A 16,542-nucleotide genomic window follows, 5' to 3' on the forward strand; every position below is an offset into this window, starting at 1 on the left:
TAGAGCCTACTAAAAGCAAAAAGCTGATGTAGTTCAGGTTTTGCAGGGATTATTGTAAAAGACAGGTTTCCCATGGCTCAGTGGTAAAGAATCCAACTGCCTGTTCAGGAGGCTGGGTCAGGAAGATCCCCTGGAGGAGGAAATGGCAACCTACTCCAGTATTCTTCCTGGGGAAATCCCATGGACAGAGGAGCCTGGTGGGCTACAGACCTCGTGTCACAGAGTTGGACATGACTGAAGTGACCGAGCATGCATGAACACACAGTAGGAGACAGGTTTCTTAGTATCTTGTTTTGTGGGATCAACAGAGGAGACACGGGTCTGAGCCATTTGCTGAGCCACGTGGGGCCCTGCTGGGCAGATGTGTGTGTGTGCCTGCTATATACACACAGGCACCCAGACCCACCCAGGAGCGCTGGTGCCCGGGGCATTGGGATGAGAGGGTTAACAGGGAAGGACTCAGTCTCTCTCCAGGCCATGATTCCCTCAAGAGACACAGGAGTCCGGGGTGCCCCCTCCCAGTTCTGGGTCTGGGGCCAGTTGCAGTTCTTGGTTGTCACGTGGTTTCCCAGCTAATCTGGGCCAGGGGAGGAGCAAGGTCCACAGTCAAAACACTGCTCCAAGCCCTGGGTTAACCAGAAAGGAGCAGGCGGGTCTGAACCCCTCAGGTCCTCCAGCCATGAGGCTCCTCTGGGGGCTGATCTGGGCATCTGGCTTCTTCGCCTTGTCTCTGCAGAAGCCCAGGTCCTGGAGGCAGGATGCGGAGAGCTTGGACAGGGCCAGGGCTGGCGAGGGGAAATGGGCTCAGAGGGTCCTGATTCGGGGGAGGGCTGGAGGCTGGCGGTTGACTCGCACCTGTTCTTCCCAGGTTGCTCCTGTTTGCTCCTTCTGTGGTTCGCATAGGGGTCCCCCTGTCTGTGGCCGTGAAACTCCAGGATGCTCCTTCAGGACAGGTGGTGAGAGGATCCGTGTTCCTGAGGAACCCATCCCACGTTAAAGAGCTCTGCTCCCCAAAGGTGGATTTCAGCCTCAGCTCAGGCAGAGACTTCATACTCCTCAACCTCCCGGTAAAGGCCCCACTCCCTCCCGGTGCTGCCCTGCGCCTCCCCTTCTGTCCTCTGTCTTCTTGGAAACAGCTTTGTCTTCTCATGCCCCTGCTCCCTTCCTCCCCTCCCACGCCTGTGGTCCTCCGTGTCTCAGGCTGCCTCTTCCCTTCTGCTCCGTCTCTCACCCACTCCCTCTCGCTCTCTTCACAGATTCCCCAGGAGCAGGCCAGCCTCTGTCGCCTCCATCTCCTCCGCGGAGCCCCCGAGGTGCAGCTCATGGTGCAGTCGCCGTGGCTCAGGGACTCTCTGTCCAAACAGACAGACACGCAGGGTGTCAACCTGCTGTTCTCTTCTCGCCGGGGGCACCTCTTTCTGCAGACAGACCAGCCCGTTTATAACCCTGGCCAGCGGGGTGAGTCTCGGCGCCAGGGCCTCCACCTTTCACGCCTTCCCAGCCACTTGAATGAGATAACCTGAAGCCCCCCACAGGAAGGCTGCTTTGCAAACATTTGCTCTCCTTCCCTTTGCTTTCTGGGAGGGGTCAGGGGTCCAGGGCCCACCCCTCCCATGGCTCCTGCTCACCTCCTCATCCTCCATTTCCAGTTCGCTACCGAGTCTTTGCTCTGGATCAAAAGATGCGCCCGGCCAGTGACATCCTCACGGTCACGGTGGAGGTGAGCCCCCGACCTCTGACCTTCCTAATGTGCTAGGGCTGCTGAGCTGGCCTGTGGCTGTGACCGCTTCACTCCCATTGCAGAACTCTCAAGGCTTCCGCGTGCAGAAAAGGGAAGTGTTTACTCCCTCCTCTATCTTCCAGGACAACTTTTTGATCCCAGACATCTCAGAGTGAGCATTTCCTCCCAGGGACTGCCCCCACCGACACTTCTCTAACTTCCCCCAGCTGGCTAACTACAGCACATGGTCCAGTCCTGAGCTCCCTCAGCCCATGGATCACCCCATAGTCTCTTCCGAGGGAGCTGGGCCACTGGCTGTCAGTGGGCCTCTTGCACGAGTGGGCTGAGTCTCTCCTTGTCCATCCTCAGGCCAGGAACATGGAAAATCTCAGCCCGATTCTCAGACAGCCTGGATTCCAATAGCAGCACCAAGTTTGAGGTGAAGAAATACGGTGAGAGCTGGAGATGGGAGGGACAAGCGCCCCTTTTCTGCAAGGAGGACAGGGTGGACCAGAGGTGGGGGGTGCAGGGCCAGGGAAGGGAGATGCGGCTGCCACAGCCCCGAGGGGAGGGTAATATTTTAACTTTCACGAGAATCTGATATGCCCTCCCTTTGCCCTGGGTCAGTTCTTCCCAACTTTGAGGTGAAGATCATTCCTGAAAACCCCTACATCCTGACAACGCCTGGCTTTCTTAGTGACATCCGAGTGATCATCCAGGCCAGGTATCTCCCCCTCGCACATGGTCCTGATGCTGGGCCTGACCCCAGGACACCCCGTGCAGCGTGAATGTGCTGTGGAACCCCACTCCCCTCCCTCGCCCCAGCCCTCAGCCCGTCTTCCGAATCTCTCCTCGGTGGCAGGTACATCTACGGGAAGCCAGTGCAGGGGGTGGCATATGTGCGCTTTGCACTCCTGGGAGAGGACGGTGAAAAGACTTTCCTGCGGGGCCTGGAGAGTCAGACCAAGGTAGGAAGGAGGGTTGAGGTGCGTGAGGTGGGTGAGGAGAGTGAGGCGGCGTGAGGAGGTGAGGTGGGAGACTCGAGTCTCATTCTCGGTCCTGTCTTCTTTGCCCCAGCTGGTGGATGGCCAGTGCCAAATTTCCCTGCAAAAGGCCAAGTTTCAGGGCGTGCTGGAGAAGCTTAATATTAGCATTAATGACCTCCCAGGGCTGCGCCTGTATGTTGCAGCAGCCGTTATTGAGTCTCCAGGTGAGTGGCTTCCCCTGATTATAACCCTGGACCCTCACCGCTGACCTCCGAGCTGACCCTCTGTTCTCTAGCACTAATACCAGCCTGCTCCATCTCAGCTGGGACACGAAGTCAGGAAAGACCCAGAAGACTCTCTCTACAACTGCATTTCTGAGCTGTTTCTGGGAAAGGTGACCTTCCCACTGTCTCAATATATTCTATTCCACGCATCCATCCACCCATCCCTCCATCTATGCCTCTGTCCAAAACAATTCCCTCCATCCATCCATCTATCCATCCCGTCTATCCATCCATCCATCAATCCATCTATCTGACCAGCTATCCACCCATCTCCTCCATCCATCCACCCATCCATCCATCTATGTATCCATCATCCAACGTCTATCAGCAGAGCTGTGTTATACACCATCTGTGTGCTATGTCCTGTGGTGACCTCAGGAAACATAGAGATGAACAGAAGGCAGTTTGTGCCCTGGAGAGTTCAGCCTTGGTGGAGGGAAACACTAGAGCACGGCTTCCCCGCCCCCAGCCCTCCTCTTCCTCTCTTCCCAGGTCTCTGTGTCCACCTCTCTACACTCTGTCTCTTGCAGGAGGAGAGATGGAGGAGGCAGAGCTCACGTCCTGGCGTTTCGTGTCATCTCCCTTCTCCCTGGATCTAAGCAAAACCAAGCAGCAGCTTATCCCTGGGGTCCCCTTCCTGCTGCAGGTTTCTTCGGGAAGGGGGAGGATGAGCAGTGGGTGCCGGGGGTGGTGGGCAGGAGGGCGCCGCGTCTCACTGACTGCACTCTTCCCTCGGCCCCTCCCTCATCTACCTAGGCCCTGGTCCGTGACATGTCAGGCTCCCCAGCCTCTGGCATTCCCGTCAAAGTGTCTGCCAAGTTGTTTTCTGGATCGACTTCTAAAAACCAGGACTTTGAACGGAACACAGATGGGAGCGGCCAAGTCATCGTCTCCCTTGGTGTTCCTCGGACCATCTCAGAAGTGCAGCTCTCGGTAGCACCCCACCCTCACGGGGGTGGGTGGGCTAGGAGGGAAGGTTCCCAGGCTGGCGGGTAGAGGCGGGGAAGCTGGGTGCCTGTGCCCTTTCCATTGACCCTGTGACCCCTGCCCTCTCTCCAGGTGTCTGCAGGCTCCCCCCACCCTGCCATAGGCAGTCTCACTGTGAAAGCGCCCCTGTCCAGAAGCTCTGGGTTTCTGTCCATTGAGTGGCAGAATCCTCGACCTCTTAAAGTCGGAGAGACTCTTAACCTAAACCTGCAAGCCGTGGGCATCAGCGGGAGCTTCTCCTACTTCTATTACATGGTGGGCATGAGGGGCCACAGGGGAGGACAGGGTTGGAAGGTCTCAAGAGGAAGGACCCTCAGGGTGGGTGGCGGCCTCAGGGCTGAGGATGGCCAGTGAGGAGCACCCTGCTCCCCTCCAGATCCTGTCCCGGGGCCAGATCGTGTCTGTGCATCGAGAGCCCAAGACCCACCTGACCTCCATCTCCGTGTTTGTGGACCATCGCCTGGTGCCCTCCTTCCACCTCGTGGCCTTCTACTATCACGGGGGCGTCCCAGTGGCCAACTCCCTGAGAGTGGACGTCCAGGCTGGAGGCTGTGAGGGGAAGGTAACCTGCATCGGAAGAGATGGGGTGTGTGCATGCTGGGAGGATTAAGAGAGAAGACTGAATGACTGCAAACGGGGTGATTTAGTTTGGGGTGCACTGAGGATGCTCAAGACTGAACGAGTTCTCCCCACCCTGACTGCCCCCCACCTGCCACCTCTGCCAGCTGGAGCTGAACGTGGACAGTTCCAAGGCGTATCGTCCTGGGGACACTGTGAAACTCAACCTGCAAACAGGGTCTCGAGCCCTGGTGGCCCTGGGAGCTGTGGACACGGCTCTGTATGCTGTGGGTGGCAAGTCCCACAAACCCCTCGACATGGTCAAGGTTGGTCAAGTCCTCTCTCTGATCCTCCCTTCCCTCCGAGGCTCATTCTCCTGCTGCCCGAAGCCCATGGCAGCCACGAGAACTCACTCTTCCATTCCTCCCTCGAGCCTTGGCCCCGGTGGCTGTTTCCGCTCTCTGTGTCTCTCTTGTACTTGTCTGGACCCTGCCCTCTCACCTGCAGCTGAGTATGCGATCGCCGCCACAGCCACTCTTGTCTCTGCAGCATCTCTGCTTTTCTCACCAGGTCTTCGAAGCTATGAACAGCTATGACCTTGGCTGTGGTCCCGGCGGTGGAGACACTGCCCCTCAAGTGTTCAAGGCAGCTGGTCTGGCCTTTTCTGATGGAGACCATTGGACTGAAATCAGAAAGAGTGAGGACAGAGGAGGAAGGGGAGTGGGTGTTGGGAGGATAAGGAGGAAGGAGGGGCCTGAGGGGGAAAGACAGGAAGAGGAGGGGTGGGAAGGGCTGGGTTGGGTGGGGGCGACTCAGAGGGGAGGGGGAGGCCCTGTGCTCTCCATTCCTGCATTCCTGCTCTCTACCAGGTCTGAGCTGTCCCAAGGAGTCAAAGTCTCGGAAAAAGAGAAACGTGAACTTCCAAAAGGCGATTCATGAGAAGCGTGAGTTGAGGGTGCCCATGAAATTCTCTAGGGCTTCCCTGGTGGCTCAGATGGTAAAGAATCTGCCTGCAATGCACGAGACCCGGGTTCGATCCCTGGGATGGAAAGATCCCCAGAAGAAAGGAATGTCTCTACTGCCTCCAGTATTCTTGCCTGGAGAATTCCAGACAGAGGAGCCTCCTGGGCTACAGTCTATGGGTCTCAGATTCTGACATGGCTTGAGCGACTAAGACATATGCAGTTCTCCACTTGGGCCCAAGGCCCGGGATGCAGGTCTGCCTGTTGGCTCCTCTGCTCCCGACTGAGCCAGTGCATGGTGTCTGGGCTAGAAATGCAGACACTGTAGTTCTGGGGTGAAAGGGAGGCTGGGGGAGGTGCTCTGCTGTGACCGCCCTCAAGTTCCTGGTCTCTTGGGGTGAGTCCTGGTACATCTAGAGGTCGGGCCGGGGATGAGGCGTGCCCCACGCTCAGCCTCACCTGGTCCTGCAGTGGGCCAGTATACTTCCCCCGTAGCCAAGCGCTGCTGCCAGGACGGGCTGACGCGGCTGCCCATGGTGCGCACCTGTGAGCAGCGGGCGGCCCGGGTGCAGCAGCCGGCCTGCCGCGAGCCCTTCCTGTCCTGCTGCCAGTTTGCCGAAAACCTGCGCAAGAAGGCCCGGACCAGGGGCCAGGTGGGCCTGGCCCGAGGTGAGGGGCTGGGTACAGCCGGGGCACTGGCCGGGGCCCCTGGACGGTCAGGACAGCCCCCTGCTCACCGCCCTCCACGGTGTCCCCCACACAGCCTTGGAGCTCCTGAAGGAGGAGGACCTGATTGAAGAGGATGACATCCCCGTGCGCAGCTTCTTCCCGGAGAACTGGCTTTGGAAAGTGGAAGAAGTGGACCGCTTCTCCCAGTGAGGGCGCGCGAGGGGCCTGGCCTTGTCTCTGGGCTCTGTCTGGGGCCTGCCCAGCGTGTGACCCAGCTTCTCACCTTTCCCACTGCAGACTGCAACTGCTGCTCCCGGACTCTCTGACCACGTGGGAGATCCACGGCGTGAGCCTGTCCAAAAGCACAGGTGTGGTCACCCTGCCGGGGTCCTCAGCTTCCCTCTTCCAGGCTCCCTGGACCGAGGCTTCCTGCTTGGTCCTTAGCTCTTGGTACAGGAATGACGGACAGAGAGCTGGAAATGTCTGCATGCCGAGTGTGGGGTCTGAAGCCATTGAGCAGCGGCAGGCAGAGGGTGGGTGGGATGTAGGGGACTAGGGGCAGGCCCTGCCCCTCACTAATGGGGACCCTTGGTTGTGATGCCCCAGGGCCTCTCATATGTGCCCACTCTGTGTCAGGCTTGTGTGTGGCCACACCGGCCCGACTCCGAGTGTTCCGTGAATTCCACATGCACCTCCGCCTGCCGGTCTCTGTCCGCCGCTTTGAGCAGCTCGAGCTGCGGCCTGTCCTCTACAACTACCTGGATAGCGATCTGACCGTGAGGCCCTTGGGGGCTGAGTGCGCGGTGGTGGTGGGGGACTGGGCAGGTGAAGGGTGGGGAGCCTAACTGGGCTGGGACTCTGGCCCTCCCCATCTTCCTGCCCCCAGGTGAGCGTCCACGTGTCCCCAGTGGAGGGGCTGTGCCTGGCCGGGGGTGGAGGCCTCGCCCAGCAGGTGCAGGTGCCCGCGGGCTCTGCCCGGCCCATTGGCTTCTCTGTGGTGCCCATCGCAGCTGCTGCCGTGTCCCTCAAGGTGGTGGCTCGAGGATCCTTAGATTTCCCTGTGGGGGACGCAATATCTAAGATTCTACAAGTCGAGGTGAGTGGAACACCCCTGAATCTAGGTCCCCATCTCCCAGCTTCACCCCCTGCTCTGGCCCTCTGCCTGCAACAGCGCTGAGGCCACCCCCCACACCCAGTGCTTTGGTCCATTTGCACTTTCCACAATCCTGGCCCCTCCGTGTCCCTGAAGTTCCAACTGCAAGTCCTGAGGAGTGTGCTCTGGAGGGGCGGGCTGTGGCCTGTGTGATCTCTCACAGCTTCGTTTCCCCTCCACAGAGAGAAGGGGCCCTTCACAGGGAGGAGATAGTCTATGATCTCAACCCCCTGGGTGAGTGACCTCCACTCACGGACAGCAGGGTCCTGGGGGTGGGAGGGGGCAGACGGCGTGGACAGCAGGACAGACCACTGACTCCCCTCATCTTCCCAGACCCCCGAGGCCGGACCTTGGAAATTCCTGGCAACTCTGATCCCAATATTATCCCTGAAGGAGATTTCAAGAGTTTTGTCAGAGTCACAGGTGGGCGTGTCCTCCAGTCCCTTCCCTGGGGCCTCCCTTGGATTCATGGAAGCCTGGGCACTTCTGTTTGATCCCGAGACTCCCTGACCCTCCGACCCTGGCCCCCAGATCTGCTCTCTGACCCTCCATCCTGTCCCTCCCCATAGCCTCGGATCCACTGGAAGCATTGGGCTCTGAGGGGGCCTTGTCCCCAGGAGGCCTGGCCTCCCTCCTGAGGCTTCCCCAAGGCTGCGGGGAACAAACCATGACCCTCTTGGCTCCAACACTGGCTGCTTCCCGCTACCTGGACAAGACCGAGCAGTGGAGCCTGCTGCCCCCCGAGACCAAGGACCGCGCCGTGGATCTCATCCAGAAAGGTTCTGAGTGCAGCGGCGAGCAGGAGTGGGGCCAGGAGAGGGCAGTTAATGGAAGCTGGGCAGCCTGGGTGGTCAGAGCAGGGAAGAGAGATGCTGTCCCCAGTGGAAGTGGGGAGTGTGGCCTGGCCACAGCAGTGGGGGAGTTGGTGTGACCTCAGCTGCCTCTCCTCTCCAAGGCTACACGCGGATCCAGGAATTTCGGAAAAGAGATGGTTCCTATGGGGCTTGGTTACATCGGGAAAGTAGCACCTGGTGAGTTTGTAGGAGTGTCCTGGGTGTGTGGGAGGGGCAGGGCTGGTGGGGGCAGAGCCAGCTACTATGGGAGGGCTAATAGCCAGGAGCCACCAGGAGTGGGGCCTCCCCCTTATAGGGACCAGTGGCTATCCCCAGCAATGCCTTCCTCTCCTCTAGGCTCACGGCCTTTGTGCTGAAGATACTGAGTTTGGCCCAGGATCAGGTGGGTGGCTCACCTGAAAAGCTGCAGGAGACGGCCACGTGGCTGCTTTCCCAGCAACGGGATGATGGCTCATTCCATGATCCTTTTCCAGTAATGGATAGGAGTATGCAGGTATGGGGCTGGGAGACTGGGCCAAGGGCAGAGGAGGGAAGAATCGCCCTGCCCCTCCCCACTGCCAGTTGATTGCCCCCTATTCTCCCTACTACAACCAGGGAGGCTTAGTGGGAAGCGATGAGACTGTGGCGCTCACAGCCTTCGTGGTCATCGCCCTCCACCACGGGCTGGCGGTCTTCCCAGACAAGACTTCAGAGCAGCTGAGGAGAGTGGTAATGCAGCTATGAATCTCCCCTTTGCTGATCCCCTTTCCCCTCAGGAGACCAGTCCACAGACCTCTCCCCCCCACACACTTTCTTCCAGGAAAATTCCATCTCAAGAGCAAACACCTTCTTGGGGGCAAAAGCAAACTCTGGGATCCTGGGCGCCCACGCCTCTGCCATCACAGCCTACGCCCTGTCGCTGACTGAGGCTCCGGAGGACCTTCGAAGTGTTGCCCACAACAACCTCATGGCCTTGGCCCAGGACATCGGTGGTGAGGGGGTCCTGGCAGTGAACCTAAGGCTTTGGAGAGCTTGAGACCCCTGAGCGTGTCCAAAGGGAGAAACAGAATGAATGGAGCCCCTTGGAGGGAATCAGAGCATAAGCAGGGGTGACTGGGAAATCAGGAGAGACTAAAGGGGGGGTGTCAAAGGCCAGACATCTAAGATCCTCCCCTGTTCACCTGTGGGTCTCCTTTCACTCCAGATAAGCTGTACTGGGGCTCAGTCACCACTTCTCCAAGCAACGTCCTGTCACCCACTCTGGCTCCACATAGCCCAGCAGACCCCATTCCCCAGGCCCCGGCCCTGTGGATTGAAACCACAGCCTACGGCCTGCTACACCTGCTGCTATGGGAGGGCAAGGCTGAGTTGGCTGACCAGGCTGCATCCTGGCTGACCCTCCAGAGCAGCTTCCAAGGGGGATTCCGCAGCACCCAGGTAGGGGCTGTCCTGGGGATATAGGGTGGCTGGTCCTGAGACCGAGTCTCTGAGTCTCGGCTCATTTTCCCCAGGACACTGTTATGGCTCTGGATGCCCTGTCTGCGTACTGGATCGCGTCCCACACCACCGAGGAGACGGGATTCAACGTGACCCTCAGCTCCTTGGGCCGCAGTGGACTCAAGTCCCACGTGTTGCAGCTGACCAACCACCAAGTCCACAGGCTGGAGGAGGAGCTGCAGGTGAACCGTGCCCTCACCTGGGTGACCGGGACACCTGGGCCTCCCTCGGCCAGGCCAGAAGCCATCCCCTGTTCCCCACCCCTGCTGAATCCTCGTGGCCCCTCTTTCTGATAACTGTGGGAAGACTTACTGGTTCTGTGACCTGTAGCAAGTCACCCAACCTCTGAGCTTCATTTATCTGATCTAAAAATGATACATGCAGAGTCACAGAGGGTTTAGGAGATGGTGGAGAGAGAATGTGGGTGAAGGTAGGAAGTGTTGAAAAGTGAGGTGGGGAGAGGAGGTGGAGTTATTTTGGTGGAGGAGGTAAGTTGAAGCCACAGTGTGCCCTTCTGACATCTCTTTCCCTTTTCTGCTTGTGAAAGTTTTCCCTGGGAAGCAAGATTAACGTGGAGGTGAGAGGAAACAGCAAAGGAACCTTGAAGGTGAGAGCTGGTGGCACTGGGCGTGCGGGGCCATCAGGGTGAAGCCGGGGTGTTGAGTGGGAGACGTGCAGGCAGAGCTCATGGTCTGGGAAGGAGGAAGAGACCCCTGGGTTGCAGTTCCCTGTGCTCTGTCCTGGGCAGGTGCCCCTCACTCTGCTCTCCACTCTTTCTGGGCACCTGTCGTCCCCTTCAGCCCTCAGTGCTGATGCTCAAACACTTGGTGCCTCAGGCCAAGTGTCTACCCTTAGCTCTGAGCATCTCTGACGTGGTTGAGCCCCAATCCTTCTCTTCCTCCTGTGTCTCTTGTCTGGCTGACAGAGTCCATCCCTGCAGGAGCACAGCTGCCACTCCGGAGGCCACATGCTAAGCCTCACCTTATGACCCGGGAGACTTCTTTGTCTCCATCCCAGACACGCCCACCTCCCCAGTAACTCCTCCTCTGCCTTCTCCCCAGCCCCGCCCACCTCCCCAGTAACTCCTCAGATGCTTCACCCCCCCACCCCCCCGCGCCGACCTCCCAAGTAACTCCTTCTCTGCTTTCTCTCCAGCCGCTCCCAAATCCCTAGTAACTCCTCCTCTGATTTCTCCCCAGCCCTGCTGACGTCCCCAGTAACTCCTCCTCTGCTTTCACTGCAGCCCCGCCCACGTCCCTAGTAACTCCTTCTCTGCTTTCACTGCAGCCCCGCCCACGTCCCTAGTAACTCCTCCTCTGCTTTCACTTCAGCCCCGCCCACGTCCCCAGTAACTCCTCCTCTGCTTTCACTTCAGCCCCGCCCACGTCCCCAGTAACTTCGCCTCTGTTTCACTCCAGCCCAGCCCACCTCCTCAGTAACTCCGCCTCTGTTTTCGCCTCAGCCCCGCCCACCTCCCCCAGTGGAACAGATCCTCCCAGGTACACACATCTCTTAGCTTTGAATGACCTCCAGGATCTTCTCGTCCCACATGACAAACTCAGCTTTCTCTTTCAAGCCTGGGCCAATAGCTTTTCCAGAACTTTCCATTAAAGCTTCTCCGGTGCTTCTGTACAATGATTGCCCCCATGCCAGGACCCTGCTCTCCTCTCTCTCACCCAACACCTGAGTCCATTTGTTTTTCTGGACAGGTCCAGGGGCAGGATGGGAAAGGGTAGACGGCCTCAAAACTCTTGACCCAGGAGCTAAGGGATCCAGAGCCCTTCCATGTGGCTCTGCAGAGAGGTCTGCGGCCCTAAGTGTCCCCATGTCTCCTTCCCACCCCCTGATGAGCCAGGTCCTTCGCACCTACAATGTCATGGACATGACGAACATGACCTGCCAGGATCTTCAGATTGAAGTGACAGTCATGGGCCACGTCGAGTACACGAGTGAGTGTTGGGGTCACAGGCTGTGGGTCTCTGAGAGGGTGGTGCCAGGGCTGAGCCACAGCGCTCTCCCCTCACAGTGGAGGCTGAGGAGGACTACGAGGAATACGAGTATGAGGACTCTCCAGCCGGGGATGACCCCGAGGCCCACTCCCGGCCCGTGACACCCCTGCAGCTATTTGATGGTCGGAGGAACCGCCGGAGGAGGGAGGCCCCCAAGGCAGCTGAGGAACGGGAACCCAGAGTGCAGTACACCGTGTGCATCTGGTGAGCCCTGGGGTGGCCCTGGGCCTGTGGGTGCTGCTGGGCTGGGAGGGAGGCAGCGGCGAGGTTGGGGCTGGGTGTCTACAGCCTGGCCCCAGGCAGGGGCGACCCAGACAACAGGCACGTGTTTCCACAGGCGGACTGGCAAGGTGGGGCTGTCGGGCATGGCCATTGCGGACATCACCCTCCTGAGTGGATTCCACGCCCTGCGGGCTGACCTGGAGAAGGTGTGACCAGCCACCAGGAGGGGCCACTTGTGCCTCCAGGAGCCCTGCCCCATCCCCGCAGCAGCCCTAGCTGCTGAGCCCTGTCACATGCACACGGCCAGGGGCTTTCTCCTTGTGACTCCCGGCTCCCGTTCTCCACAGCTGACCTCCCTCTCTGACCGATACGTGAGCCACTTTGAGACCGAGGGTCCCCATGTCCTGCTGTACTTCGACTCGGTGAGCAAGGAGGGTGACAGAGGGACGCACAGCTGGCACTGGGTTTCCTGAGCTCAAGTTAGGAGGATTCCCAGGAGGCAGGTGTATCAGCAGCTACTGCTCTGGGAGAGAACTTGTGGTGTGAGCAGGGAGACAGGACAGGAGAGGGTCAGAGCCTTGGCCAGGGAGGTTCCCTGCTGCCTGCAGGGAGGCGGGGCTGAGCCCCTTCTGGGGCTTTGGGTCCAGTGCCAGTCAGCCAGGGAGGGCTTGAGAGAGCGCCTTTCTTAAGTTTGAATTTATACATTGTGAGGGACTGCTTTTTTGTTATTGAACTTCCTGTTTTGATATTCAAGTGTGTTTTGTTTTTAAAATGATGGTGGACCTAGAAGAGTTTTTTTTTTTCCCCATGGGCATATTTGACTAACACACAGTTATCAACTCTCTGATAGCCCTCCAAAAATTTCTTGAAAGTTTATTGTAACCTTTGGAGAGAAATGTGAAAAAGGTGTGTTAATACTGTGATATCATTCGCCATGTGTTTGTGGGTCGGGGAGGCCCGCCCTGCCCAGTGTGTGCAGAGGGGACAGACCTTGTTGGCTAGAGAAGCCAGGCAGAGGAGTCTGGTTGAAGAAAATGAGGAAGATGTCAAGTCAGGGAGCTCACCATGCAGCTAGGAAGGAAACTCGTGTGCGATACCAGGCTGGACTGGAGCGGTGTGGTCATGAGGAGAGGGATCAGGGCCTACATGAGTGGCGGGTCAGAGAGGGCGGCAGAGGGCCAGCACTTGCTGGTACCTAGGAGGTAAGTGAGGCCTTAGTTGTAGCAGTGAGGCTATGGAGAGGGTGAGTGGGTTTGGAGGGCAGGCAGTGGGAAATGGGACTGTTTAATACATTCTGTAAAAATCCCAATACAAGAATCAGGCTGAACATTTGATTCAGGAGCCACTCGCCTGCAGAGTTTGGGGAGCGGTGAGACCGCCCCAGGAGAGCACAGAGAAGGGGAAGGGCCTGCGCTGGGGCCTGTGCCTCTGCAAGGGACCAGCAGGAAGGTCAGAAATGACCAGGTTGGAATCAGGGGTGGTCTGGAAGCTAGCCCTGAGGGTAGGGAGAGTTTTGTGAAGAATGTGTCCATGAAGGGAGACTCTGTGAAGCCGCTCAGGGACCTGGGGATGGGTGAGGTCACCATGTGGGCAGTGAAGTCAGCAGAGACCTTGGGGAGCAGTTTTTAGAAATCCCGAGGCTGGAAGGTAACAAATGGTGAAGGACACTGAAGATAAGATCAACCGGAACCAAACAGGCCAAGCAAATCCATCATACCGGTCTATGAAAGCTCAGGGCCCAGAGGTGGGTCCCTGACTTCCCTCCACCCATCGCCCCCCATGGCAGGTCCCCACCTCCCGGGAGTGTGTGGGCTTTGGAGCTGTGCAGGAGGTGCCCGTGGGGCTGGTACAGCCGGCCAGTGCCGTCCTGTATGACTACTACAATCCTGGTGAGATGTCGGGGACTCTCGGGAGTGTGGGGTTAGGTGGCAGTGAGGGTGGCAAGGGAGTCCTGTGGGTCCATGGGACCGGGGAGGCAGGGAGAGGCGAGTGCCCTAAAGAACGCCCCTCTCTGCTTTTCTCCAGAGCGCAAATGTTCTGTGTTTTATGGGGCACCACGTAAGAGCAAACTCTTGTCCACGTTGTGCTCTGCGGATGTCTGCCAGTGTGCTGAGGGTGAGACACTGGGCTGGGGATCAGGGGTGGGAAGGCAGCGTGGCTGGGGCCTACACGACCTCACCTGGGCCCTTGACTTCAGGGAAGTGCCCTCGACAGCGCCGGGCCCTGGAGCGTGGGCAGCAGGACGTGGAGGGTTACCGCATGAAATTCGCCTGCTACTCTCCCCGAGTGGACTACGGTCAGTCTTCCCGCCCGGGCCCTGGCCCTGACCCACCCTCAAGGTCTCTTACGTTTGGCCTGCTCCTCTCAGGCCCATGGGCAGCCTTGTCACTCTGCACTGACCTCCCGTCCTCCTAGCCTCGGGATAACTAACTAATTTCTCCTAAACCCCCCACAGGCTTCCAGGTTAAGGTTCTCCGAGAAGACAGCAAGGCCGCATTCCGCCTCTTTGAGACCCGTATCACCCAAGTCCTGCATTTCAGTAAGGGCGGGACAATAAGTGGGCAGGGCTGGGGGCCATACTGGGGAGCTGAGGTCTGGCTTTGGGGCCTTGGTGCCTGGAAGAGTGAAACTGCAGCCAGTCTGAGCTCAAAGCCCCTCAGCCTCTTAGAAACCCTGGGCTTGTCCACAGACAGGAAGGCAGGACCTGCCCGCTGGGAGTGGTGAGGGTCAAATGGAGGCTCGACACAAAGCTCCCCGGCCCCCTGCTGTCCCACCCCTTCTCTTCCCCTCTGATGACTCTGTGGACCTTCTCCCCTCAGCCAAGGATGCCAGGGCCACCGCTGATCAGACCAGAAACTTCCTGGTCCGAGCCTCTTGCCGCCTTCAGCTGGAACCTGGGAAAGAATATCTGATCATGGGTCTGGATGGGGCCACTTACGACCTCAAGGGAGAGTGAGTTCTCGGACCCCTCAGTCTTCTGCTCTGCCCACGCTTCTTGAGGGAAACGGTCCCCTTTGCCCTCAGAAGCCAGGTGCCTCAGGGTCTGCCCCTGACCCTCCGCTGACCCCTGCTGACTGCCTCTTTGCCCGCAGCCCCCAGTACTTGCTGGACTCCAACAGCTGGATCGAGGAGATGCCCTCTGAGCGCATGTGCCAGAGCACCCGCCATCGGGCACCCTGTGCCCAGCTCAAGAGCTTCCTCCAGGAGTACGGAACGCAGGGCTGCCAGGTGTGAGGGCACTCTCCCAGCTTCTCCAGGAGGAGCCGGAGCTGTGGAAATATACTGCCTGGACTCCCGCCGTGCCCTGTACCCTGCCCAGAGCCCTAGGCAAAACCAGGGACTCAATAAAGGCCTTTGGCAGCAAAGTGTCCGTGTGTATCTCCAGGACTGAGACCAGCGTCCCCACCATCTGCTCCAGGTCTTGTGGGGCCCAGGCCAGGGTGGGCATCATTTAAGTCTCTCAGAGCCTGGGTGACCCTTGCAGAGTCCAGCTCTGCCTGAATCCCCTCCTCCCTCAGGCAACCCCTTGGGAGCTTGGTGCCACATAGTGACTATGGTGGGCAGCTGACCCTGCCCTCAGAGGACCCCGTGTCTGCACTAAAACCTCCCTTTTACTCTGCCCACAGGGCACTCCCTGTGCCTGGCAGCCTGTCTCTGGGGCCTCAGGCAGGGGGCTGCACACCAGGCACCTCAGCCCTTCTGCTTTGTGAGCAGCTCCCCAGCTGCATGTCCCCCACTGTGCTCAGGCACGCGGTACTTCTGGGTCTTGCTTCTAACTGAGACCTGCTGTGTTGAAATCCCGTTTGACATTGGATCCCTTTATCAGCAGTATTACATAACTTTCCCAGAAATGTGCAGTCCTCAGGTCTGATGATGTCTTCATCCAGATACTGGTTTCAAACAGACCGAAAGGCCAACTTTGGTGTTTCTTAATACTCTGAGGGAACTGCTGTTCCCTGGGGTCAACCCTCCCCACCTGCCTGCCTAGCTCTCCCCCATAATGGCAGCACCTCTTGGGTCTTCAGGGCTAACCTAGAAGTTCACTAGAGGAATGTGCTGAGGTCATTTTTGAGGGAAACTGAGCTAACTCAGCAGCCTGCCATTCAGTCATTCAACAGGAATTGTGGACCTCTCACTCCAGGCCATGCCCTGGTCCAGATCCCCATCTTCTGTGAATGGTGTGAGGTCAGGGAGCTGCACGGTTCTGTGGGTCCTCTGACCAGTCTGGGTGCATGTGAGAAGCAGGCCGGGGAGTCTTCCTGGAGGAGGTGACCTGTAAGTTGGACTCTGCAGGCTGAAAAGTCACGCAAAGGGAGTAGGAGTAGATGAGGGTATTTGAGGCAGAAGAAAGAACATAAAAGGCCCCAAGGCTGGGGGCAGGACAGCACTTTTGGGGGCACTGCATATCATTTATCTTGTTTGGAATTAGGATTTGGAGGTGGTATGGAAGAGACGGGGTTGGCAAGGTACATGGTGTCCGTTACGAAGTGGTGTTCACAGGCAGGTCAGCAGTCCAGGTCACTCTCCATTCCATGAAACTTTGAGTAGTTCTGACCTGGGAATTCCCTGGTGGCCCAGTGGCTATGACTCTGCACTACCAATGTAAGGGGTCCAGGTTTGACCCCTGGTCAGGGAACCAATTCCCACATGCCACAAAATAAA

At 58.4% G+C, this 16,542-nt stretch overlaps 1 protein-coding gene across 1 annotated transcript; it reads left to right on the forward strand.

Annotated features, from left to right (window-relative positions):
• The first annotated feature begins 636 nt into the window (after nt 1-636).
• On the forward strand, nt 637-15,245 carry LOC128055960 (complement C4-like). The gene is made up of 41 exons (XM_052648569.1): nt 637-744; nt 869-1,067; nt 1,257-1,458; nt 1,650-1,720; nt 1,804-1,892; nt 2,090-2,172; nt 2,348-2,444; nt 2,583-2,688; nt 2,798-2,930; nt 3,521-3,636; nt 3,747-3,923; nt 4,050-4,232; nt 4,354-4,539; nt 4,703-4,861; nt 5,106-5,232; nt 5,405-5,479; nt 5,969-6,166; nt 6,261-6,372; nt 6,464-6,534; nt 6,803-6,942; nt 7,053-7,262; nt 7,502-7,553; nt 7,653-7,742; nt 7,889-8,098; nt 8,275-8,350; nt 8,510-8,666; nt 8,768-8,881; nt 8,973-9,144; nt 9,357-9,589; nt 9,664-9,831; nt 10,197-10,256; nt 11,505-11,598; nt 11,676-11,862; nt 11,996-12,086; nt 12,228-12,302; nt 13,667-13,769; nt 13,906-13,995; nt 14,078-14,176; nt 14,336-14,419; nt 14,700-14,832; nt 14,973-15,245. The coding sequence occupies exons 1-41, from the start codon at nt 680-682 to the stop codon at nt 15,112-15,114; spliced, it is 5,229 nt and encodes a 1,742-aa protein (XP_052504529.1). The 5' UTR covers nt 637-679; the 3' UTR covers nt 15,115-15,245.
• Nucleotides 15,246-16,542: the final 1,297 nt, after the last annotated feature.

Source organism: Budorcas taxicolor, chromosome 11 (genome assembly GCF_023091745.1).
Source record: "Budorcas taxicolor isolate Tak-1 chromosome 11, Takin1.1, whole genome shotgun sequence".
In the NCBI taxonomy this organism is placed as follows: Eukaryota; Metazoa; Chordata; class Mammalia; order Artiodactyla; family Bovidae; genus Budorcas; species Budorcas taxicolor.

Bases quoted from the DNA above. Each gene is read 5' to 3' on its own strand.
- LOC128055960 (XM_052648569.1), top strand. From the start codon at position 680: ATGAGGCTCCTCTGGGGGCTGATCTGGGCATCTGGCTTCTTCGCCTTG. The intron at 4,862-5,105 runs GTTGGTCAAGTC...TTTTCTCACCAG, and splicing joins AACCCCTCGACATGGTCAAG to GTCTTCGAAGCTATGAACAG. The intron at 14,833-14,972 runs GTGAGTTCTCGG...CTTTGCCCGCAG, and splicing joins ACTTACGACCTCAAGGGAGA to CCCCCAGTACTTGCTGGACT.